This window comes from Petromyzon marinus, chromosome 56, assembly GCF_048934315.1.
Source record: "Petromyzon marinus isolate PM22_M1 ecotype Great Lakes invasive population chromosome 56, UKy_Petmar_22M1.pri1.0, whole genome shotgun sequence".
NCBI lineage: Eukaryota > Metazoa > Chordata > Hyperoartia > Petromyzontiformes > Petromyzontidae > Petromyzon > Petromyzon marinus.
Genome location: NC_133722.1, coordinates 3691855 through 3717282, shown reverse-complemented (window position 1 = coordinate 3717282; position 25428 = coordinate 3691855). Strand labels below are relative to the sequence as shown.

General features: G+C 48.8%; 1 protein-coding gene across 2 annotated transcripts; it reads left to right on the top strand.

The window, feature by feature from the left end:
* The first annotated feature begins 4786 nt into the window (after window positions 1-4786).
* LOC116954728 (epsilon-sarcoglycan-like) lies at window positions 4787-25073 on the top strand. Of its 2 annotated transcripts, none has more exons than XM_032975481.2 (9): window positions 4787-5231; window positions 12136-12255; window positions 12774-12916; window positions 13549-13621; window positions 19436-19643; window positions 20501-20666; window positions 21195-21433; window positions 22634-22660; window positions 23964-25073. In XM_032975481.2, exons 1-9 carry the CDS (start codon window positions 5207-5209, stop codon window positions 24136-24138), a joined length of 1176 nt encoding a protein of 391 aa, XP_032831372.1. In that variant the 5' UTR covers window positions 4787-5206; the 3' UTR covers window positions 24139-25073. The 2 variants fall into 2 exon arrangements, with proteins under 2 accessions (XP_032831372.1, XP_032831373.1); XM_032975482.2 differs by lacking the exon at window positions 4787-5231 and adding an exon at window positions 5295-5360.
* Window positions 25074-25428: the final 355 nt, after the last annotated feature.

Genomic DNA, 25428 nt, shown 5'->3' with positions numbered 1-25428 from the left:
CCGGTTGCTCTTAAACTAGTCCTGAATACCTCCAAAACCAAGGTGCTATGCTTCTCACCAGGACTAAAGCAGGAAGTTATTTTTCCCCAATTACATTCCTTAAATACAGTGAGGGAAAAAAGTATTTGATCCCCTGCTGATTTTGTACGTTTGCCCACTGACAAAGAAATCATCAGTCTATAATTGTAATGGTAGGTTTATTTGAACAGTGAGAGACAGAATAACAACAACATCCAGAAAAACGCATGTCAAAAATGTTATAAATTGATTTGCATTTTAATGAGGGAAATAAGTATTTGACCCCCTCTCAATCAGAAAGATTTCTGGTTCCCAGGTGTCTTTTATACAGGTAACGAGCTTAGATTAGGAGCATACTCTTAAAGGGAGTGCTCCTAATCTCAGCTTGTTACCTGTATAAAAGACACCTGTCCACAGAAGCAATCAATCAGATTCCAAACTCTCCACCATGGCCAAGACCAAATAGCTCTCCAAGGATGTAAGGGACAACATTGTAGACCTACACAAGGCTGGAATGGGCTACAAGACCATTGCCAAGCAGCTTGGCGAGAAGGTGACAACAGTTGGTGCGATTATTCGCAAATGGATGAAACACAAAAGAACTGTCAATCTCCCTCGGCCTGGGGTTCCATGCAAGATCTCACCTCGTGGAGTTGCAATGATCATGAGAACGGTGAGGAATCAGCCCAGAACCACACGGGAGGATCTTGTCAATGATCTCAAGGCAGCTGGAACCATAGTCACCAAGAAAACAATTGGTAACACACTACGCCGTGAAAGACTGAAATCCTGCATTGCCCGCAAGGTCCCCCTGCTCACGAAATGAACATCTGAATGATTCAGAGGACAACTGGGTGAAAGTGTTGTGGTCAGATGAGACCAAAATGGAGCTCTTTGGCATAAACTCAACTTGCCGTGTTTGGAGGAGGAGGAATGCTGCCTATGACCCCAAGAACACCATCCCCACCGTCAAACTTGGAGGTGGAAACATTATGCTCTGGGGGTGTTTTTTCTGCTAAGGGGACACGACAACTTCACTGCATCAAAGGGACGATGAACGGGGACATGTACCGTCAAATCTTGGGTGAGAACCTCCTTCCCTCAGCCAGGGTATTGAAAATGGGTCGTGGATGGGTATTCCAGCATGACAATGACCCAAAACACACGGCCAAGGCAACAAAGGAGTGGCTCAAGAAGAAGCACATTAAGGTCCTGGAGTGGCCTAGCCAGTCTCCAGACCTTAATCCCATAGAAAATCTGTGGAGGGAGCTGAAGGTTCGAGTTGCCAAACGTCAGCCTCGAAACCTTAATGACTTGGAGAAGATCTGCAAAGAGGAGTGGGACAAAATCCCTCCTGAGATGTGTGCAAACCTGGTGGCCAACTACAAGAAACGTCTGACCTCTGTGATTGCCAACAAGGGTTTTGCCACCAAGTACTAAGTCATGTTTTGCAGAGGGGTCAAATACTTATTTCCCTCATTAAAATGAAAATTAATTTATAACATTTTTGACATGCGTTTTTCTTGATTTTTTTGTTGTTATTCTGTCTCTCACTGTTCAAATAAATCTACCATTAAATTATAGACTGATCATTTCTTTGTCAGTGGGCAAACGTACAAAATCAGCAGGGGATATAATATTTTTTTCCCTCACTGTAATTACCAAATAGAGCAAGTCAAGATCTATAAGTATCTTGGGGTCATCCTAGATTCAAAACTGAATTTTGAAGATCACATTGATTACATTGGTAAAAGGACAAAACTAAAAATTGGTTTTCTGTATCGATACAAGCACTTCTTCCCCCCAATGTTCCGTTTGGAATTGATAAAAGCTACCATACTGCCTCTACTTGACTACTGTGACATCGTGTATAAATCAGCCCCAAGTACTGTACTGAAGAAGCTTGATTCCATCTATCACTCGCCCTTAAGATTTACATTGAACTGCCCATATAGGACTCACCACTGTGATCTCTACATTGGGTCAAACTTAACATCTATTCATGTTCGACGGCTTGTGCACCAGATCTTATTTATTCACGATGTACTTACAAAAAAATCCGCAGACTACCTGCTGGATCTCCTCTCTGTTTCAAAGAACAAATTTGACCTCAGGTCTTCGCTCATTTACCAGCTTCACATTCCCTATTGCCGTACAAAAACTAGAGGAAGGGCCTTTGCTATTGATGCCCCCAGGGTCTGGAATTCTATTGCCAATAAACTGCAACTTGAATCGCTACCAATGAGATCTTCCCTCAACACTGCTCTAGAGGAGTTGTACACCCCTAGCTGCCACTGCTATTCATTGGCGTTAAATAAAATAAAATGTTTCGCTCCGGATGACGCTGCAAAGTATTATCTGTATTTTGATTTAGCGTGCTGATCTTAAAGGTGCATTGAAAAAATTGATACTCCGACCGATGCTTCTGTTGTTGTGGAGTAACTCATGCAGCCAGCTATTGCTCTAGGATTTGGTGTTACATGTTATTTATGTAGTTTATTGTAAAAAATTCGGTCACAGTCCTTGTGATCACTGTTACGTTGCATTTATGGCTTTATTTTTTGGTGATTTCGAAAAGTTTTTTGGTTTGCACATGTTTGTTTTGTTGTAGTACGAAGTTAGACCGATGGCCTTAATCTAAGTTGTCTTGTGGTTGTTGTTGTTGTTTGATTTGCATCCCACTGGGATTTTTTGCACACAGCGTTGGTACCTAGTACGGTGCTTTCTTCAGAAATATTTTGCTGATTTTTTCCATGGATTTTCTGTTTGCACAGTCACAAAGTCACTTTAAGATGTTTTTCTTGTTCGTGTTTTTTTTGTTTGTTGTGGTTGCACCCGATTCAAGAGCCGAATGGCTCACAGGGCTATACCAAAACAAAATAAACAAAAAAACTAATCCAGCAGTGGATTGCCCATGGCTGACGATGATGATGAGAGTTGGTGAGAGCTTGAGGAGGTCTTCATCCAGCAGTAGATTGACCATGGCTGACGATGATGATGAGAGTTGGTGAGAGCTTCAGGAGGTCTTCATCCAGCAGTGGATAGCCCATGGCTGACGATGAGAGTTGGTGAGCTTCAGGAGGTCTTCATCTAGCAGTGGATTGACCATGGCTGATGATGATGATGAGAGTTGGTGAGAGCTTGAGGTCTTCATCTAGCAGTGGATTGACCATGGCTGACGATGATGATGATGATGAGAGTTGGTGAGAGCTTCAGGAGGTCTTCATCCAGCAGTAGATTGACCATGGCTGACGATGATGATGAGAGTTGGTGAGAGCTTGAGGTCTTCATCTAGCAGTGGATTGACCATGGCTGACGATGATGATGAGAGTTGGTGAGAACTTGAGGAGGTATTCATCCAGCAGTAGATTGACCATGGCTGACGATGATGATGAGAGTTGGTGAGAGCTTGAGGAGATCTTCATCTAGCAGTGGATTGACCATGGCTGACGACGATAATGATGAGAGTTGGTGAGAGCTTCAGGAGGTCTTCATCTAGCAGTGGATTGACCATGGCTGACGATGATGACGATGATGAGAGTTGGTGAGAGCTTGAGGAGGTCTTCATCCAGCAGTCGATTGACCATGGCTGACGACGATGATGATGAGAGTTGGTGAGAGCTTGAGGTCTTCATCCAGCAGTGGATTGACCATGGCTGACGACGATGAGAGTTGGTGAGAGCTTGAGGTCTTCATCTAGCAGTGGATTGACCATGGCTGACGACGATGATGAGAGTTGGTGAGAGCTTGAGGTCTTCAACCAGCAGTGGATTGACCATGGCTGACGATGATGATGAGAGTTGGTGAGAGCTTCAGGAGGTCTTCATCCAGCAGTGGATAGCCCATGGCTGACGATGAGAGTTGGTGAGCTTCAGGAGGTCTTCATCTAGCAGTGGATTGACCATGGCTGATGATGATGATGAGAGTTGGTGAGAGCTTGAGGTCTTCATCTAGCAGTGGATTGACCATGGCTGACGATGATGATGATGATGAGAGTTGGTGAGAGCTTCAGGAGGTCTTCATCCAGCAGTAGATTGACCATGGCTGACGATGATGATGAGAGTTGGTGAGAGCTTGAGGTCTTCATCTAGCAGTGGATTGACCATGGCTGACGATGATGATGAGAGTTGGTGAGAACTTGAGGAGGTATTCATCCAGCAGTAGATTGACCATGGCTGACGATGATGATGAGAGTTGGTGAGAGCTTGAGGAGATCTTCATCTAGCAGTGGATTGACCATGGCTGACGACGATAATGATGAGAGTTGGTGAGAGCTTCAGGAGGTCTTCATCTAGCAGTGGATTGACCATGGCTGACGATGATGACGATGATGAGAGTTGGTGAGAGCTTGAGGAGGTCTTCATCCAGCAGTCGATTGACCATGGCTGACGACGATGATGATGAGAGTTGGTGAGAGCTTGAGGTCTTCATCCAGCAGTGGATTGACCATGGCTGACGACGATGAGAGTTGGTGAGAGCTTGAGGTCTTCATCTAGCAGTGGATTGACCATGGCTGACGACGATGATGAGAGTTGGTGAGAGCTTGAGGTCTTCAACCAGCAGTGGATTGACCATGGCTGACGATGATGATGAGAGTTGGTGAGAACTTGAGGTATTCATCCAGCAGTAGATTGACCATGGCTGACGACGATGATGATGAGAGTTGGTGAGAGCTTCAGGAGGTCTTCATCTAGCAGTGGATTGACCACGGCCGGTGATCGATGGTCCCTGACTGTGGGCGCGCCCCGTGAGGAATGTTTATGAATGGCGCTAGCCACGATTCAACGACTCCTTTACATTTTTAAAAATAAAATCAAGAATCGATTCGCATTACTCAGCTGTTGCCTCTTTCGTTTGTTGTTGTTATTGTTTCATCTCCGCTACGTCGCAAGCGTAACTTCTAACGGTTAAATTTCTTTTTTACTTTTAAGCACAAAAACTAAAACAATTTTGGCGCCAAATTCCGCGTTACACCTCGCGCGGTCCGTCTCGGGCTCGCGAGCAGACGAAGTCGAAGTTTGAGGCGGGCGGGTGACATTTAAAAAAAAAACATTTTAAAACAAAAAATTAACGTTTTTGTGAGGGAAAAGTTGCATCAGTTTCTCGTTTAGAAGTCGTCACCGTTTAGGGTTTTTTTTCTGTCGGTGGCCGACGTTGGACGCTGCCGAGTCCGTGGGCCTGCGAGAAGATGCGAGTCGCGCTCCTCTGCACGAGTGAGTTCACCACCCCCGCTGGCTGGGATGTGGGTGCTCACCATCCCCCCACCACTTTATCTCTCTCCATCTCTCCTTGTCCACACTTTAGTTTAGAGGGCGCACGGCGGGAGTTGCTGCTTTGTGTTGGTAAGCGACGTGGCCGCTGTTGAAGCTTCGGCCGCAGCTTGGGGCGAGCTTCTAGCGGCAGCGCTTGAAGGAGCCACCCGGGGTTCGAATTCCCCGAACCGAGGGAGCCACTCTCTCTTTCTGTCTCTCTCACTCCGTCTCTCAGTCTCTCTCTCCCCGTCTCTCACTCTCTCTTTCTGTCTCTCTCACACCGTCTCTCACTCTCTCTTTCTGTCTCTCACTCTCAGTCTCTCACTCTCTGTCTCTCTCTCCCCGTCTCTCACTCTCTCTGTCTCTCTCACTCCGTCTCTCACTCTCTCTTTCTGTCTCTCAGTCTCTCACTCTCTGTCTCTCTCTCCCCGTCTCTCACTCTCTCTGTCTCTCTCTCCCCGTCTCTCACTCTCTCTTTCTGTCTCTCTCACTCCGTCTCTCACTCTCTCTTTCTGTCTCTCTCAGTCTCTCACTCTCTCTGTCCTCTCACTCCGTCTCTCACTCTCTCTTTCTGTCTCTCTCACTCAGTCTCTCACTCTGTCTCTCTCACTCCGTCTCTCACTCTCTCTTTCTGTCTCTCACCCTCTCTTTCTGTCTCTCTCACTCCGTCTCTCACTCTTTCTGTCTCTCTCACTCCGTCTCTCTCACTCCGTCTCTCACTCTTTCTGTCTCTCTCACTCCGTCTCTCAGTCTCTCTTTCTGTCTCTCCCCGTCTCTCACTCTCTCTTTCTGTCTCTCTCACTCCGTCTCTCACTCTCTCTTTCTGTCTCTCACTCTCTGTCTCTCACTCTCTGTCTCTCTCTCCCCGTCTCTCACTCTCTCTTTCTGTCTCTCTCTCCCCGTCTCTCACTCTTTCTCTGTCTCTCACTCCGTCTCTCAGTCTCTCTTTCTGTCTCTCTCACTCCGTCTCTCACTCTTTCTGTCTCTCTCACTCCGTCTCTCAGTCTCTCACTCCGTCTCTCAGTCTCTCTCTCACTCCGTCTCTCAGTCTCTCACTCCGTCTCTCTCTCTTTTTTTACGATCAGAAGAAACAAGAAGATGCTCGGTGTAGTCGGCACTTTGCTCCGTTCATCATTTCGTTTTTTTTTAATGCTTTGCTTTATGTAACCCCCCCCCCCCCCTTTTAAATGAAAGACCCAACATTTTTTTTCTTTTTTCTTTCCCCTTCCCTCTCTCTCTACCCCCCTCTCTGCCCCCCCTCTCTCTCCACCCCCCTCTCTGCCTCTCCTCTCTACCCCCTCTCCGCCCCCCCCCCTTTCTCTCTGCCGCCTCTCTTCCTACTCCATTTGGCTCTCTCTCGCTCTCTTTTTTCTTTATAACTACGACAAGTGCTGCATCTGCACTCAGCCCTTCCCACAGTCAAACGGCCTCCGACGGGCAGCTTAGATCTGCATGCAGAGCTCTCTACCGTCATCTGCCACCGAGCACACGGCCTCCTCCAGCGCCCACTGCTCCTTGAAGGCCGGCACGGCGTGGGTCAGCCGCGCGTGGCGGAACTCCGGCCACACCCTGGCTCCGACCAGAGCGCGGAAGATGCCCAGGCTGCTGGCTGGACGTTGCCCCTCCAGGGCCACCATCCTCGCCCTGTATATGGCGAGCTTGGCATAGCCGAAGAGCACGTTGACCAGCCCCTGAAGATGTTGGGGTCCGTCGCCCTTCGGGTATCCAAAGATGAGGACCGTCGGGGAGAAGTGGAGGCTGAACCTTAGGAGGATGTTTCTCAGGACCTTGAACAGCGAGTTCAGGCTCTTGCACTCCACGTATTGGTGCGCCACCGTCTCCGCTTTACCGCAGAACCGGCACTCCGGGGACGTGTCGGTGAAGCGCGCCAGGGAGACGGTGGTGACGGTGCCGTGGGCGATGCTCCAGTTGAGGTCGCCGATGCGGTTGTACGTCGGTCTGCAGTAGAGTTGCCTCCTCAGGGTGTCCTGTTGGTGGAACCGGACCATGTAGGAGTAGAGCACCTTCCTCTTTACATTTGCGAAGGCCACCTCCGGTAAGTCTTCTAGCCGACACAGGTTGTGATCCGCCTTCGTTTGTCGGCATTGGCGATGCAGTGGCACGACTGAGAGCTCCGATTGGAGAGGGGCCTCGTCATCCCCAACGCCGATGGGGGGCGTTCTCCCCGCTGCGCTGAGAAGGCCCCCTTGGCTTCGGCCAGGATCCGGGCAGCCACCCGGAGCGACTGCAGCCCTTTCTTTGCGGCTACGTCTGCTGGTCCGAGCCACCGGCCCAGTGTTTCAGGCTCCACCAGATCTCCCATCCTGGTGAGCCGCGCGTTGGTGAGGCGCCTCTCCATGCCAGGGGTGGTGGTGGTGGATGACAGCTTTGTCTGTGGGTTCCTGAGGATCGGTTCGAAGACCAGATCCTCGGCCTCCTGACGGCGAGGGAGCTCCATGTCTGCAGGACGCTTCTGTAGAAGGGTGGCAGCTGTCCCAGTGGGAGGCCCTGCAGGTCCATGTAGAATAGTTGCTTGGAGCACTGCAGACCCCCCAGCTGTTTAAGGAGGAAGGAGGCCGTGACGCTCCAGGCCGGTGCAGGGGCGGCGTGCAGGAACACTCCGTCTCTCACTCTTTCTTTCTCTCACTCCGTCTCTCAGTCTCTCTCTCCTCGTCCTCTCACTCCGTCTCTCAGTCTCTCTCTCCTCGTCTCTTACTCTCTCTTTCCGTCTCTCTCTCTCCGTCTCCCTCACTCTCTCTCCGTCTCTGTTGAGTTTGTATGATGTGTTCTGCAGAACGTGTGCGCGCACCTTTCAATTTCATTTATTTCAGTTTAATTAATTTGGTCGAGCCCTGTGAGCCATTCGGCTCTTGATTTAGGTGCAACCGCAACAAACAAAAAAACATGAACAATAAAACATCTTAAAGTGACTACGCGCAAACAGAAAAATCCAGGGAAAAAAACTACTAAGTCTTCCAGGAAAAAACGCACCTACGTAGCGTACGAACCACCCCGTTCCCCTAGGTCGCCTCGGTCATAAATAACCACTGTACCCGCTGACTGTGTGTGAACTTCGGCACTGGGGAGACAAAGGCGGCCGGGCGCGGTGGTTGCTGTTGGCCGCGCACGAACCGCGCCGTTCTCGTGTTGCCATGACGGGCTTCATAGGCGCGCTGCTCGCTGATAGCGACTTGTTCCAAACAGCCTGCTGAAGGCTACACGGTAGGGGATCTTAGTCTTTATGTGAGTGACTTGTTCCAAACAGCCTGCTGAAGGTTACACGGTAGGGGATCTTTGTGTTTAAGTGAGTGAGTGACTTGTTCCAAACAGCCTGCTGAAGGTTACACTTTAGGGGATCTTAGTCTTTATGTGAGTAAGCGACTTGTTCCAAACAGCCTGCTGAAGGCTACACGGTAGGGGATCTTAGTCTTTACGTGAGCGAGCGACTTGTTCCAAACAGCCTGCTGAAGGTTACACGGTAGGGGATCTTTGTCTTTATGTGAGCGACTTGTTCCAAACAGCCTGCTGAAGGCTACACGGTAGGGGATCTGTGTCTTTATGTGAGTGAGCGACTTGTTCCAAACAGCCTGCTGAAGGCTACACTGTAGGGGATCTTAGTCTTTATGTGAGCGAGCGACTTGTTCCAAACAGCCTGCTGAAGGTTACACGGTAGGGGATCTTTGTCTTTATGTGAGCGACTTGTTCCAAACAGCCTGCTGAAGGCTACACGGTAGGGGATCTGTGTCTTTATGTGAGTGAGCGACTTGTTCCAAACAGCCTGCTGAAGGCTACACTGTAGGGGATCTTAGTCTTTATGTGAGTGACTTGTTCCAAACAGCCTGCTGAAGGTTACACGGTAGGGGATCTGTGTCTTTATGTGAGTGAGCGACTTGCTCCAAACAGCCTGCTGAAGGCTACACGGTAGGGGATCTTAGTCTTTATGCGAGTGAGCGACTTGTTCCAAACAGCCTGCTGAAGGTTACACGGTAGGGGATCTTAGTCTTTACGTGAGTGAGCGACTTGCTCCAAACAGCCTGCTGAAGGCTACACGGTAGGGGATCTTTAGGTCTTTACGTGAGTGAGCGACTTGTTCCAAACAGCCTGCTGAAGGCTACACGGTAGGGGATCTTCGTCTTTATGTGAGTGAGCGACTTGTTCCAAACAGCCTGCTGAAGGCCACACGGTAGGGGATCTTAGTCTTTATGTGAGTGAGCGACTTGTTCCAAACAGCCTGCTGAAGGTTACACGGTAGGCGATCTTAGTCTTTATGTGAGTGAGTGACTTGTTCCAAACAGCCTGCTGAAGGCCACACGGTAGGGGATCTTAGTCTTTATGTGAGTGAGCGACTTGCTCCAAACAGCCTGCTGAAGGCTACACGGTAGGGGATCTTTGTCTTTATGTGAGTGAGCGACTTGTTCCAAACAGCCTGCTGAAGGCTACACGGTAGGGGATCTTAGTCTTTATGTGAGTGAGCGACTTGTTCCAAACAGCCTGCTGAAGGCTACACGGTAGGGGATCTTTGTCTTTATGTGAGTGAGTGACTGAGAGTGTGTGGAGTTTAAAACCAACGTTCCCCCCTCCCTCCCTCTGTTCCGCATGGAGTATCCCCCAGTTTCCGCTTATAGGTTTAAAAAACCATGGTACAGTGCAGTAAGGGGCTGTCCATAAATGACGTCACGCGATTTTGGACGATTTTTGACCTCCCCCCCCTCGTCACGGCGTCACAAAAAGTCAGACCCCCTCCCCCCTCAAATATGACGTCACAAAGCTCTGCCCTCCCCCCCCAAAAAAATATAAAACATGCTTCAAATCACTCTAAACTATTGTCATTGTAGTGCATATTTAATGTGGCGCTGTACTCTGATGTTGTAGGAGAAAACATCTATTAAAAAGTATTTTTAATTAAGTAGAACGTGTTGTCTATATTTATTTAAAGTTGCGCATTTTGATCAAACCCCCCCCCCCCGTCGTCACACATCGTCACGAATGTCTGACCCCCCTTCCCCCTAGGTGCGTGACGTAATTTATGGACGGCCCCTATTGTCCACAACTGATCTTGGCCAATCGTTCCAATTCTGAAATATAACCTGCAAATCACTCTGTTGGGATTACACACATCAACAGCAGCAACATCCCGTCCCTCCGGCGAAAACTTGGCAGGAACCTCCTGAAAAACAAGTAATATATTTAAAAAAACCTTTTTTTTAAAAACAAGCTTTAATGAAATGTACCGTACTAGTAATGGAAGAACTCCACGACTCCAGGAAGTGGCCCCAAAGCTTGCCACAACATAAGGGGACCGTGGACAATTAGACCCAAGCCGAAACATAACATGTAAAAAAGATTGTTTAAAAATATATATTTTTAATGATAGAATATATTATTGTCATCAGTATGACATAAGTATAACCAAGTTTGCAGTCGATACCACATTGGGAATGGGGTTAAAATTGAGTTACAAGATTTGATGATACAACGACAACAGACAGTGTGAGTTAAATAAAAGCGTGTAAGTAATAATAACAAGTGCCTTGAGGTGATCGCTGCTGCCGCCACTCTGCAATCCCAAATGAGTAATTTTAGCGGGGCAATCGGACCGCGATCTTGCAAAACGATCCTTTGACGTGCCCAGCTCTCCGTGGCAACTGCACTCCCATGTCAACACTCTGGGTCACAATATAGAACGCAAATGAAAACCAACACTGCACTCACTGCCTTGTGGAAACACCTTAGATACAAACTTACGCAGAATTGCATAAGTCGAACTCCGTTCTGTGTCTCCGCATCTCTAAATCTACGTTAGATCAAGCCTCCCATAAATCGCATGGCTTGTGATGTGGCCACCACCACTCCACATCCCTCCCCTATCCCCGCCGCTCCAGCATGCAACGCACACCGCTCCTCCCCTCTCATCCATCACCGCCCTCTCATTATCACCACCCTGTAATCCATCAATCACCACCCTCATCATCATCACCCTCTTCATCATCACCACCCTCTCATCATCACCACCCTCTCATCATCACCATCCTGTAATCCATCAATCACCACCCTCATCATCACCCTCTTCATCACCACCCTCTCATCATCACCACCCTCTCATCATCACCCTCTTCATCACCACCCTCTCATCATCACCACCCTCTCATCATCACCACCCTCTTCATCACCACCCTCTCATCATCACCACCCTCTTCATCATCACCACCCTCTCATCATCACCAGCCTCATCATCATCACTCTCATCATCACCACCACACTCTCATCATCACCACCCTCTTCATCATCACCACCCTCTCATCATCATCACCACCCTCTCATCATCACCACCCTCTCATCATCATCACCACTCTCATCACCACCCTCTCATCATCACCACCCTGTAATCCATCAATCACCACCCTCTTCATCATCATCACCCTCTTCATCATCATCACCACCCTCTCATCATCACCACCCTCTCATCATCACCACCCTCTCATCATCACCACCCTCCCAACCCCTGACATCTTGGCCCAGTTATTCTTTCTCCCCCTCGTCCCATTCCTGCCTATCGCACCTTTCTTCCTGCTGTTCACCTTGAGCCGTGCCCCCACCTCGTTGACTGTCTTAGGGACTTCCGTGCCAGTATCCTTTCCCTTTCAACCTTGCTCCCTTCCCCTGGCTACTGCCCTTTTGCGCAACCGACTCAACTCTCCTTCCCGTGGTGTGGTGCCACGGGTGCAACGTCTGATGTGGATATGAATGCAATGGGTTTGTTTTTTTTTGGCCCATCGGCCTCTTCGCTTTCCAGACCAATTATGCAAACACGTGTTATCGGTGGTGTTCACGTTCACTCCTAACTCACGCGGTCATCTCTTCATAGGTTGGCTGGTTACGTGTGTGTCAAGCATGGAGGTGCTGCACAACATTGAAGCCAACAGTCTGTTTTACTACACGCTGAAAAGAGCCGACTACCTGACATCGATTCCCGATTCCAGAAGCAGTGAGTCTCCTTTTTCTTTCCGTTTCCCGTTCGCGGCCCTTCCTCGACTCAAGGGCTGGCCACATGATGGACCATCCCCCGCCACATGGCGAGTAAACATGGAACGTCGGGCTGTCCAACCACCAAATGCCAACGCTGCATGTTTACCGAGATGGTTTCTGGACAATATGTCGGGATGTACGTGGCGTGGCCAATTTAATTTCCAAAAGTTATGATGCAACTCCGAGGCCCATATTTTACTTTCACTTACGATCTGTTGTCCTTTTCGATTTAAAGCTTTCGTGACTGCAAGGATTCATCTTCTTTGGTTCTTTCGGTAAAGTCACGTAGAATGAGACTAAAATACGTCACTTTACTGAAAGAACCAAAGAAGATCTGTTGTCCCTTCCGACATTTGGGATCGTACCACAATCGTGACCTGCCGGATTTCACGATGAACCCTTTTAAGATAATTTTCCGTACCGCGTGCCTCCTAGGACTTTAGCGAACCACTCCGCGTGCTTGCGCCGTGTGTGCAGATGACCCAGTGACATTCCGCGTGAGCGCGGCCGGGTCGCCCGACAGACCGCAGTGGCTACGCTACCTGCAGAGAACCCAGCAGAGTGACGCGGTCCTCTACGGCCCCCTCAACCCGGCCCACGCTGGCACGACCGTGCTGGAGGTAACGTCATAATGACGGACGCTATAATTAAGTTATTATTAAATGGGTTTTTTTTGGGGTAAGGAACCCCCCCCCCTCCTCTCCCCTTCCAGGTTCGTAAATGATCCAGCCTCGTTTTTGTCGTTAAGAACCCTCCCACACCCAACATGGCCAAACAAATTGAATTGTCATGTGGTGTACAGGATTTAATGAGATGAAACCTAGGCCAGTTTAGACACCCAATATATTGCCTCTTTTCCAAGGTAGGCCCATTCTGTCAGCAGTGGCGTGAGCAAGCAATTGCAGGGCAGCTCCCTTGTATTTAACATTGTACAGCACTGTATTCAATCTTGGACTACCTTGATAAAGTGACATTACGTCTAAGGGCTCTCACCTGCTTATGAAGGAGTTTGTTTATTGAGTGCATATTTGTGATCTATGCTGCATTAAAGTGACCCCATACTGTGTCGACCATGGGGGATGTTTGACCATATTTCACCTCACCGATCATTGGGTGGCCGGTTCAGATATCCGTCGCCACTGATGTTAGCTGTGGCTGGGAATATGACCCATTTGCCTAGAGTTGTATGTGCAATGTGCCCACCGCTGCACCACCGCTCCCCACATTTTTATATATTTTATTTGCTTCACAGGTTATAGGGTACAACAGGAGGCTTTATGGTACTGCCAGACACACCATCGAATTTAAAGTTCGTAATTCTACAGGTGAGCCTTCACATTACACATACGTCAAATCTAAATCAGCTCGAGCCTCCCACAAATCAAGGAGACGTATGTGTGGCCACTCACCTCTGCCCGCCGCCTCGTGTGAAAACAGATGTTGCTCCTACACGCAGCTCACTTCTGCTCACTCCTTCCTTCTCTCGTCTCTTATCCCTCTCTTCCTTCCCCTATCATCATCACCACCTGCTGATCTCCGGACATCTCGGCCCAGTCATTCTGTCGCCCCCCTCGTCCGGGCTGATCGTGCACCTGGCGCAGCCTGAGTGAGGCCTAGGTAGTACTGCACATGACACAGCCTGAGTGAGGCCAAGTAAATCGTACACCTGGCACAGCCTGAGTGAGACCTGGTTAATCGTGCACCTGGCGCAGCCTGAATGATGCCTATTTAATAGTGCACGTGGCGCAGCCTGAGTGAGGCCTGGCTGATTGTGCACCTGGCGCAGCCTGAGTGAGGCCTAGTAAATCGTGCATGTGGTGCAGCCTGGGTGAGGCCTAGCTGATCGTGCACCTGGCGCTGCCTGAGTGAGGCCTAGTAAATCATACACGTGGCGCAGCCATGAGGCCTAATTAATCGCGCACATGGCGCAGCCTGAGTGAGGCCTAGTAATTTGTGCACATGACACTGCCTGAGTGAGGCCTAGCTAATCGTGCACCTGGCGCAGCCTGAGTGAGGCCTAGTAAATAATGCACAAGGCGCAGCCTGAGTGAGGCTTAGTTGGTCATACACGTGGCACGGCCTGAGTGAGGCCTGGTAGTGCACATGACACTGCCTGGGTGAGGCCTGGTGGATCGTGCACCTGGCATAGCCTGAGAGAGGCCTGGTTAATCATGCACAAGGCGCAGCCTGAGTGAGACCTGGTTGACAGTGCACCTGGCGCAGCCTGAGTGAGGCCTAGTAAATCGTGCACCTGGCGCAGCCTGAGTGAGGCCTGGTTGATTGCGCCCATGGCGCAGCCTGAGTGAGGCCTAGTTAATAGTGCGATGGACCCCAAGCTGTGTTCCTGCCAAGGCGGGATTGCCACGGACCCCAAGCTGTGTTCCTGCCAAGGCAACATTGCCACGGACCCCAAGCTGTGTTCCTGCCAAGGCAATGTTGCCACGGACCCCAAGCTGTGTTCCTGCCAAGGCAACATTGCGACGGACCCCAAGCTGTGTTCCTGCCAAGGCAACATTGCCACGGACCCCAAGCTGTGTTCCTGGAAAACTTCACGGAGATCGTCAAGACGGCCAAGGGTCGTGAATGAAGAGTCCCCTGTGTGGGCTTCAGTGGGGTCATCTGGTCGGGCAGCAGAGACACGAGAGGCCAAGAAATGACATTCCAGTTGTGGGCTGAGCTCAAGGAGGGCTAGCTCGAGCACCATCCTGCGGCAGGGAAAGGAGGTGGTGCAAGCGGTTCTGCCGAGCCCACAACAGACAAAAATCTGCTGTCTCGGGGTGGGGGGGGGGGGCGCGCTGTTCAACCCTAGCACATGGGCGAGAAGCCGTGCATGTGTGACGAGTGTGGCAAGACGTTTTCTCGCGCTCGGCCTACAAGTATATATATTTTTTCTTTTCCGCTTGTGAGTTAATCTGTGTTTACCCCGGATATTTTAGAGATGGCAATTCTCCTGCTGTGTATCCTACTGCTGTCCCTCCCAGCCATATCTAGTGCCACACTCAACTCTACAAACAGCTACCCTCGTTACTTTGCATCCATACTTGTTGCTCGATTTGCCACTACACCTGCTAATGAAACAGCTCATAGACACGTCTACACTCCATCATTGTATCCTTTTAAACCCTATCTTTGTCCCATTACTTCAGCATTCCTTTCAAACTTCATTCTGCTCTTAAAAATAACACCATCTGCGAGCTACAGCTATTCGTCCAAGGTTCGCCGCTCTTCATTCTTTCACAGAAAATACTTGTGCAAACTATTAATTCTACTTTTCTTATTTCTGGGTGGTATTGAGCTTCATCCTGGCCCAAATGTAAAGAACTCGTATAATTCTGTAGATTTTTCTTGCAGAAAAGGTGTTGGTGTTCTACATGTCAACATCAGAGGGCTTGTGATTAAATTAAGTCAACTAAAACTAGAATTGGCAAATCTTGACCCGGACAATTTTTGCCTAACAGAAACATTTCTCACTCCTGCCGTCAATGACTTGCAGATTGCGATTGACAACTACAACCTTTTTCGGCTTGACCGAGGATCTAAAGGAGGTGGAATTGCCATCTATATTCGTGATACTATTGCATGTTCACTAGCTCACTCCATGTTTAAAAAATGTTGCTTTGAAGGTCTGGCTCTCAGAATAACTCTCCCAAATAATCAATAGATATTGGGAGTGTGCTGCTATCGACCGCCTAGTGGGAAGGATGTTGAAGCTGCATCTGCACTGAGAGAGCTTTTTGGGGGCCTCCCTAAAGGTGAAATAGTTTTATTGGGTGATATAAATTGGAATTGGCTAAACCCGCCGGCCGTGGCCACAAATTTTGCAGATGAATTTAATCTGTTTCAATTAATAAATGTCCCCACAAGACCCAACATAAAAAATCCGGGACAGTCATCTCTGCTTGACGTCCTATTGACAAATGCCCCTCACAATTTCACACTGACTGGTGTTCTAGGTAATAACCTTAGTGATCACTCCTTCATTTTTGGGGTGAGATCATCAGCCAGACCCAAAGCCCCCCCTAAATTGGTTGAGAAGCACTCTATGAGACACTTCAGCACTCAGGCATTTACTAATGATGTGCTTCACTCGGATATTGACAAGGTCTGTGATATCCCCAACCTGACTATGACTTTGGGAGACCTTCAGGTACACGTTTCTCCAAATTCTTAACAAACATGCTCCGTTGGTTATATTTAAAACTAAAGGCAACCGCCAACCATGGTTTGATCCTTTGATTACAAAGCTCATGAAAACTAGGGACAAGGCTTGGGCATGTGCTCAGAAAAGTAATTTGGTCAATGACTGGCTAGAATACAGGATTTTAAGGAATAGATGCGTCAAAAAAATACGGCATGCAAAAAATGCCTACTTTTCCTCCACTCTCCTGGAATCACATGGAAATGCCAGGATTTTCTAGAAAACAATCAAATCTATCGAAAAGGCATCCAAAACAGACAATCTGCCCGTTGAGCTTAACTGAAATGGGGAATATTTTTCAGATCCCCAAAAAATAGTTGACAATTTTAACCTTCATTTTTCTGAAGCTGGTAATCTTTTTGATAATGTACTGTATTGGAAGTCACCCCTGCTCATGCAAATTCCTACACCGCTGTCCAAACATTAAACGAATTAAGTTTCCAGCCAATCCACGAAAGTAATGTTCTGAAACAACTGTCCTACCTCAAAGGGTCCTCCTCTACCGGAGCAGATAGTATTCCCGTCTTTGCTCTACTAACTGTTGGTCACCTAATATACAAACCCATAGCCCATATTTTTAACCTGTCCATCAAAGAAGCATCAGTTCCTCTAGAATGGAAATATTCCTATGGTTGTCCACTTCACAAAGGGGGCCCTAATGATGATCCAAATAACTACCGACCTATCTCAATTTTGTCCCCGTTGATGAAAATTTTTGAAAAATTATTGACCTACCAAATTAGCAGTTTCCTGTTCAACAATCTACTACATCTAAAACAATCTGGGTTCCGAAAAAAATACAGCACCACATTTGCTGCATTAGACTCTCTGAATCACATTTACAGTAGCCTTGATAATAAGCAGTACTGTGCCTGTCTTTTTCTAGACCTGTCCAAAGCTTTTGATACAGTAAACCACAACACCCTGGTTAGTAAACTAAGTTGCCTCGGTTTTTCCGAAAACGCAGTAAAATGGTTACAAAATTACCTCTTTTCTCACACCCAAACTGTATTCACAGATGGTTGGAGGTCAAACAGTGTTAAGATAACAAAAGGGGTTCCACAGGGTTCCATCCTCGTCCCCCTTTTATTCTATCTTTATGTCAATGATTTGGGCACTGACCTGGATCATTCCAAGGTAAATCTTTTTGCAGATGACACAATACTGATTACTGCTGGCCGCTCTCCAGATGATGTGATTGCTAAGCTACAGGGTGATTTTAACAAACTACAACATCAGCTAGTTGCTCTTAAACTAGTCCTGAATCCCTCCAAAACCAAGGTGCTATGCTTCTCACCAGGACTAAAGCAGAGAGTTATTTTTCCCCAATGACAGTCCTTAAATAATTATCAAATAGTGCAAGTCAAGATCTATAAGTATCTTGGGGTCATCCTGGATTCAAAACTGAATTTTGAAGATCACATTGATTATATTGGTAAAAAGACAAAAATATAAATTGGTTTTCTGCATTGACACAATCACTGCTTCCCCCCAATGTTCCGTTTGGAATTGATAAAAGCTACCATACTGCCTCTACTTGACTACTGTGACATCGTGTCAGCCCCAAGTACTGTACTGAAGAAGCTTGATTCCATCTATCACTCGGCCTTAAGATTTACATTGAACTGCCCATATAGGACTCACCACTGTGATCTCTACATTGGGTCAAACTTAACATCTCTTAATGTTCGACGGCTTGTGCACCAGATCTTTTTTATTCACGATGTACTTACAAAAAAATCCGCAGACTACCTGCTGGATCTCCTCTCTGTTTCAAAGAACAAATTTGACCTCAGGTCTTTGCTCATTTACCAGCTTCACATTCCCTATTGCCGTACAAAAACTGGAGGAAGGGCCTTTGCTATTGATGCCCCAAGGGTCTGGAATGCTATTGCCAATAAACTGCAACTTGAATCGCTACCAATGAGATCTTCTCTCAAAACTGCTCTAGAGGAGTTGTACACCCCTAGCTGCCACTGCTATTCATTGGCGTAAAATAAAATGTTTTCGCTCCGGATGACGCTGCAAAGTATTATCTGCATTTTGATTTGGCGTGCTGATCTTGAAGGTGCATTGAAAAATGTAATACTCCGACTGATGCTTCTGTTTTTGTGGAGTAACTCATGTAGCCAGCTATGGCTCTAGGATTTGGTGTTACATGTTATTTATGTAGTTTATTGTAAAAATTCGGTCACAGTCCCTATGATCACTGTTACGTTGCAAGTATGGCTTTATTTTTTGGTGATTTCTAAAAGTTTTTTGGTTTGGACATGTTTGTTTTGTTGTAGTACGGAGTTAGACTGATGGCCTTAATCTAAGTTGTCTTGTGGTTGTTGTTGTTTGACTTGCATCCCACTGGGATTTTTTGCACACAGCGTTGGTGTACAGTGCTTTTTTCAGGAATATTTTGTTGTTTTTTTTCATGGATTTTCTGTTTGCACAGTCAACACATAGTCACTTTAAGATGTTTTCTTGTTCGTTTTTTTGTTTGTTGTGGTTGCACCCGATTCAAGAGCCGAATGGCTCACAGGGCTATACCAAAATAAACTGAAAGCTGAAACTGTCCTCCCCTTTCTGCACTTCTGCTTTTTCTTCCTGCTGCTCATCATGACCCGTGACCTCCTCCTCCTCTTCGTCCCTCTCTTGGGCACTTTCGCTCTGGCACCCCTTCCCGTTCCTGGTCATTTTTCTCTCACATTATAAACTTGACCCTACTCGTGGTGTGCCAAAAGAAGATAAGGCAATTTATCCCATGTGAGCGACACCAATGGCAAATGTGCCAACCTTCCGTCGTATGGCCAATGAAGATAAAAGCGAAGTTACATGGTCCACGGTTTGGAGTTCATAACCACAGTCGCACACGGGAGAGTGTCTCTTGATATTGTCAAATGTAATTTATAATTATTATTATAATTATTATTATACCTGGGTCCGCGTGTAGTTCCGTTCCCATACCAGGTGGAGCTCTTCCTGCGCAACTGGCAGCTGGAGCGGTTCATGAACGGCAGCTCAAGGACGGAGTTTGTGAATCTGCTGCGCCGGCTGTGGGGGCTGCGGCCGACCGTCGACCTGCGCATTCTCGACGCCGCCACCCCCTCCGATAGAGGGGGCCGGGTCCCCGTGCCCTCCGCTCATGCCCACGCCGAAGGGTGCGTTCCATCGCAGCCGCTTTTATTTAGTTATTTATTCGCTCAACTGGCGGGCGGGCGGGCGGGCGGCCCGCTCCTGCGGGCCACTGACGCGGCCGAGCGGTAGGTAAGCCCGTTTGCAGCTCGTAGCATAGGTTCGCGGTTCAAGCCTAGCGGCCGCCCCTGGTTAATACTGTGGTGTGTGCTTCAACCGTCTGCTTAACCCGCAGTAGACGTTAAAGATCTTAGGTTATTCGAAAGAGAGTCGGCCATCGTGCGCCGGCAATTTTGGTTAATTACCCACATGGCCCATACTGTAAAACTACTGCAGACTTTGTGAAACACAGCGCCTGATTTTCTCTATTCCCACGACGAGCTCAAGTTTCAGGGGAGAATGCGAGAGAGCAGGATGAGTCTCATTTGCAGGAGTGACCTGGGGCATTTGTGAACCAGTCAGGGACCATGGTTGCTACTGTGTCTAGTCCCAATAGAGTAATTTGCGGTGCAATGTCTGAATTTGGCAAATTTGCTCTTGCGAATGACGTCAGGGGATCTTTAACGACCAATGCGGGTGAAGCAGATGGCACGTAGTCGTATTAGTACGGTAGTAATAATCAGGGCGGCTACTGGATTTGAACCGTGAACCTCGGCATCAAACGGCGAACACGCTACCGCCGGGCCGCGTTACCACCCTGTGCTGCACAGGGACAGCTGCCGCTGGGGGGGGGGGGGTCCCCCTTGGCTAAACTGTAGCAGGGCGCCTCGGAGATGCAGCCCATCGGAGGCGCAGTAAAAAATATCCAACGATGATGATGACGGCGAAGATATCGGGATCAAATATTGAAATGAATGGTGTTTACAATGTGCTCCGCGCGCAGCCTGTACGTACGAGCCGGGAGTCCGCAGTCCTTCCCTCCCCAGCTGGTGGCATTGAGACGCCAGGAGATCCGGGACACGTGCCGTCGTGGGGATACGCCGCGGCTGGACGTGGACCTGCGCTTGAGAGCCGTGGGCATGGAGGTGGACTGGTGCCGCTCACAGCTGGTAACCTGGTGCTTCACTTCGCCTGTCACCGTCATCATCACCACCGTCATCGCCAGCACGATAAACGTCGTGATCACTTATTATTTACGGCGCACCTCCCATGCAGTACATCTTGAGAGACCTCATGTAAGCAACTATTATTATTGCGTTTGTTTTCCCAGGAGAGCCTGAGTTTCATAACTCTTTTTCAGGAGGGTCGTGCCGAGTTCCCGCAGTAGATGGGGGGGGCGACCATTGCTATGTAACTACGAATTGAATAACTTAGCGGTGTAATTGTTAACATTTTGCAAATGTGGACCAAGATGCCGGCACACGATGGCCTACTCTTACGGGCGACGTCACTGCATTGTCAACGTCCACAGTGAGCAAAGCAGACGGCGCGTAGCATTGCCACTTGCGGTTAACACCGCGCCGCCGCAGTGACCGCCACCAGGGTGGACGCCGGACGTTGACCGGCGAACCTCAGCAACGAGCACGCTACCCTACGTCTCCTCTTGCTCTCCTCCCTCTCCGACCTCTCCGACCCAGCTCGATGTACCGGCAGAGGCGAGCGCGGCCAGGGGGTGGGGAGGAGCGGCCGTGCCGGCCGAGCGGTGGACGGGCCTCGAGGAGCTCGGGGAGTTCAGCCCTCCGGACGCCGTCGCCGCTCCCGCCGCCGCGCGCCACCTCGCTCGCGACTTCGCGCTGGCGCTCGGCGTGCCCTGCGGCGCCGCGCTGCTCGCCTCGCTCGTCCTTGCCCACGTCATGTGCTGCCGCCGCGAGGGCAGGTGGGCCCCAGTGGGTTCCGCTCCCCGTTAGCGGTTCTCTTTGCGCAGGCGAACGGGAAGCCGGATACCTATGGGACCCCTTATTTTACCGAGATCAAAGGGTCCCGTAGATGCAACTGCTCAACCCCCGAGTTACTAACGCTCTGATACCTGAATTGCCTTTGTGCTGTTCACCTTTTGGGATTCTTTGGTCGAACACCGGTGCTGAGACGAGGCCATAAAGGAGGCTGTCTCTGGTGTAGGTCAATCAGTTTCACAAACGATGTGTACATTATACTGGTAGGAACCTCCTGGTTACACCAGCCCACAGGGGATTATTGTGTCCGTCCATCCGTCGTGCATCCAAACAATGGGAGGGGTCGGGCTGGGTGGGGAGGGGAGGGTGGGGAGGGGCTGGGTGGGGAGGGTGGGGCTGGGTGGGGGGTGGGAGGGGTGGGGCTGGGTGGGGAGGGTCTGGTCACCCCGTGGTGCCCTTATAAAACTCAACGTTTAACCTACTCACGCCGGCTTGTGCCCGCCCTCACAGTCGGGCATATTGTGCGGAATACACCACGTGGTGCCGCCGTTGACCCTGGCCATTGACCGAGCAACCCAACGTTCCTATCAGTTCCTCCCTCCGCAGGAGAATGTGTTATTAACACATTTGTTTGCCTGTTTTACCACAAGCCTGTGTGGCTAATGCAGACTTGGCGCCTCGCTACAGGTGTTTATTTGGTGTTTGGACATCTTGACACCCCCTGTATGATTGCAAAAAGGCAGAAGCCTATTATGTTCTCATCGGGAAACTGCATACTGAAAAGCTAAGCTCATTTCAGCCCGGTTGGTGTTGTACATTAGTTGCAAATCGCTGTAACGTTGGCATGCGCTGTAGTCTTGAAGACAAATCAATGACGGCATCGATCACTTCCAAGCGTACCCACGGGGAGTTTGGTATTTAGTCGATGCGGCCGTTGTCACGTCTGGGTTTGATGCACCCAGTTCCTGCCTCGTTTGCACCGGATAGAAGTTTAGCGTGCAGCGGCGATAAGTGTGGTTTGATGGTCCAGCACTCGAGTGCGTTGAGGTGTTGTTGTTGTTAGCTGTGCTGGTGCACCACTGCAAACGCACTTAGCAGCGGCAGCGTTGGCCAAATAAATCTGTACAGTACCTACGAACAATGTCACATTACATAATAAATGTTTACTTTTTTGTTGTACTCAGATCCAAGCGAGACAAACAAACTCCAAGGTAAGTGTTGTGTTTCTAACACCCATTATTTAGTAGCACTAGCAATAATGATATTACACGCGAAAATGTGTTTATTATGGGTTTAGATCCTGTCGGTGAAGGAGTGCTGGGAAGGAAGTGGGGGAGAAGGGAATGACCGGACTAAGATGTGCGGGGAAGAGACGGTGGTGGTGGTGATGATGACGATTGGAGCGGAGGGAAGGGAGAGAAAAGAGATGGGGAGCGGGCAGAAGTGATTTGCGCGGACGAGCAACGTTTCCACAGGGGACGGGGAGGGTTCAGAGGGGGGGTGGACACACAGAAGTCGCGTGATATACGGGAGGCTCAAGGCGAGTTAGATTGAGAGATGTACAACTTACATTTATACGTTTGCATGTACGTACGTTGAACTTTTTGTGCACCGTACGTAGCCAACCGTGCTAAACGGAGGTGGGGGTGGGGGGGGGATGGACAAGGACGGAGCCCAGCGGTAGCGCGTTGGCTGCAGAGGTTCGCGTTTGCAAGCCGGCAGGCTGCCCTGGTTATTACTGCAGTTTTTTCTTAATCAACCATCAAAATTATACCATCCTCCTTCAGAGGGGATATTTAATGAGCCGGCGACGTCATTTGAATAGAGCAGGCCGGGTACCGGCGTCAAGGTTCAAATTGAAAATCGGATAATTTAGGGGCCGTCCATAAATGACGTTACGCACCTGGGGGGGGGGGGGGGGGGGGGTCAGACATTTGTGACGATGTCTGACGAGGAGGGGGGGTTTGAGAAATGTGACGTCACGTAAAAATGCGCAACTTTAAATAAATATAGACAACACGTTCTACTTAATTAAATAGATTTTTCAATAAATGTTGTCTCCTACAACATCAGAGTGCAGCGCCACATTAAATACGCACTACGATGACAATAGTTTAAAGCGATTTGAAGCATGTTTTATTTTTTTTGGGGGGGGGCAGAGCTTTGTGACGTCATATTTGAGGAGGGGATCTGACTTTTTGTGACGCCGTGTGACGAAGGGGAGTAGGGGGGGAGTCAAAAATCGCGTGACGTCATTTATGGACGGCCCCTTACCTACAAATGACTTAATTGGCAAAGAGCTGTGCCCCTCTTCATCACAAAATTATAAAAATACATGTTTTTGTTTACACATCCCATTGGCCACACGGCCTTCTGGGAGTGCCTAGTTTCAACAGCACTGGTTAAAAACGAGAAAAACCGCAGAGCGGTTTCGACATTCTGTGCCTCGTCAGCCTTGCTTTGAACCCAATGCTGGACGAACTAATACGCGCACCGTGTGTTTGTAATTTCCAGCATGCAACTGCTGCGGTATCAGGGTATCAAGCAAGCCACACTGGAGCTGAGGAATCTGTCTTACCAGCGAGCGCAGGTCGCCCCCGTGGCCACGCGCCTGGGTTTCGACCCTCTCCGCCACGGCCACCCGAGTGCCCGCGGAGCTCACGTGCCGCTTGTGTATCATCAGCAGTGATCAACCAGCCGGGTTTTCCGCGACACTACGCGGTGCATGTCGTACGGCAGAAGAGCACGCGGTAATCTGTTTTTGCAAACTTATTGTCGGATAATGGTGACTGTGTTTAAGGTTGTGGCGATATGGCGATACGCGTTGATGGAAATTTGCCCGTACACGGTACACTATACTGGCACTTTCTTGAACATTTCCCATTCCTATACAGCAATGATTCCATAGGGGGGGGCGATGGTGGTGTGTGTGAGAGAGTGTTGAGCGGGCGTGTCGCTGTGTAAGGCTGAGAGGATGTGAATGTGTAACAGTGTTGGTGTGAGTGTGCGAGGGTTTGTCTGTGAGTATGATTTTGCGTGTGAGGGTTTGTTATGGGGGTGTGAGTACTCGAGTGTGTGTCAGTGTAAGGATGTGTGAGAGTGTCTGTGTATGAGGGTTTATAAGTGCGAGTGTGTGTGTGCGCCAGTGTCAGCGAGTGTGAGGGTGTCAACGTGAGGGTATGTGCATGAGAGCGAGGGTGCGATTGAGGGTGTGTGTCTCTTCCTGAATATTGGCTGCAGGACAAATAGGGTTCATACCGGTACTTGTACAGTTTACATTTTGACCACTGGTGATACAAGAAATCAGTCAAGATTTTGATTAACCAGGTGAAGAGATACCTGGATTTGCAATTGGCACCAGGGTCGCCAAAATGACAAACCAAAGAAATTCATACAAAGTGCTACACAGCAATGAAGCATTAAGAATGTACGTTGAACTTCTTTCACACTGTATGTAGCCAACATGAGAGATTGAAAATACAAAATATTTGACATAATATCTATGATTATGATGTCACGTGCCAAGCAATGCATGATGGGAGAATCGGTCGATCACGATTGTGCCTCTTGGTGTTTCGAAATCGCCGTTTGTATTACAGTATCATTAAACGTATTTGATACTAATGTGGGCCAAGTATTGGAATACTGTTTGCTTTTATGTCGTTCCATAATACCAGTGTTCTTAGGTGTTGTCCAGATATGGCTTGGCGGTGGTGGTCACCAGGGCCGTATTATCCAATAGGCACAGTAGGCACCGTGCCAAGGGCCTACCAAAAAACATTTTTTTACCATGTTTTTCTGGTTGTATGATAAAAAAAATGCAACCAAGATATATTCTTGGATAAATATATTTACATTGCAAGTGTAGTCGCCTTATTGACGTCGGAGACTGTTCTTTGGAGGCAACACGTATTTATTACAGACTTCAATTACAGTGGCGAATCTGATACTTGAAAAGGTAACGGCCTCTTCACCCGTA

What these genes read in the sequence shown, in the direction of transcription:
- LOC116954728 (XM_032975481.2), top strand. Translation starts at nt 5,207, where the DNA reads ATGCGAGTCGCGCTCCTCTGCACGA. An exon ending in AGTCGCGCTCCTCTGCACGA is followed by an intron (nt 5,232 to 12,135) that starts GTGAGTTCACCA and finishes ATCTCTTCATAG; the next exon opens with GTTGGCTGGTTACGTGTGTG. An exon ending in GCTCATGCCCACGCCGAAGG is followed by an intron (nt 19,644 to 20,500) that starts GTGCGTTCCATC and finishes CTCCGCGCGCAG; the next exon opens with CCTGTACGTACGAGCCGGGA.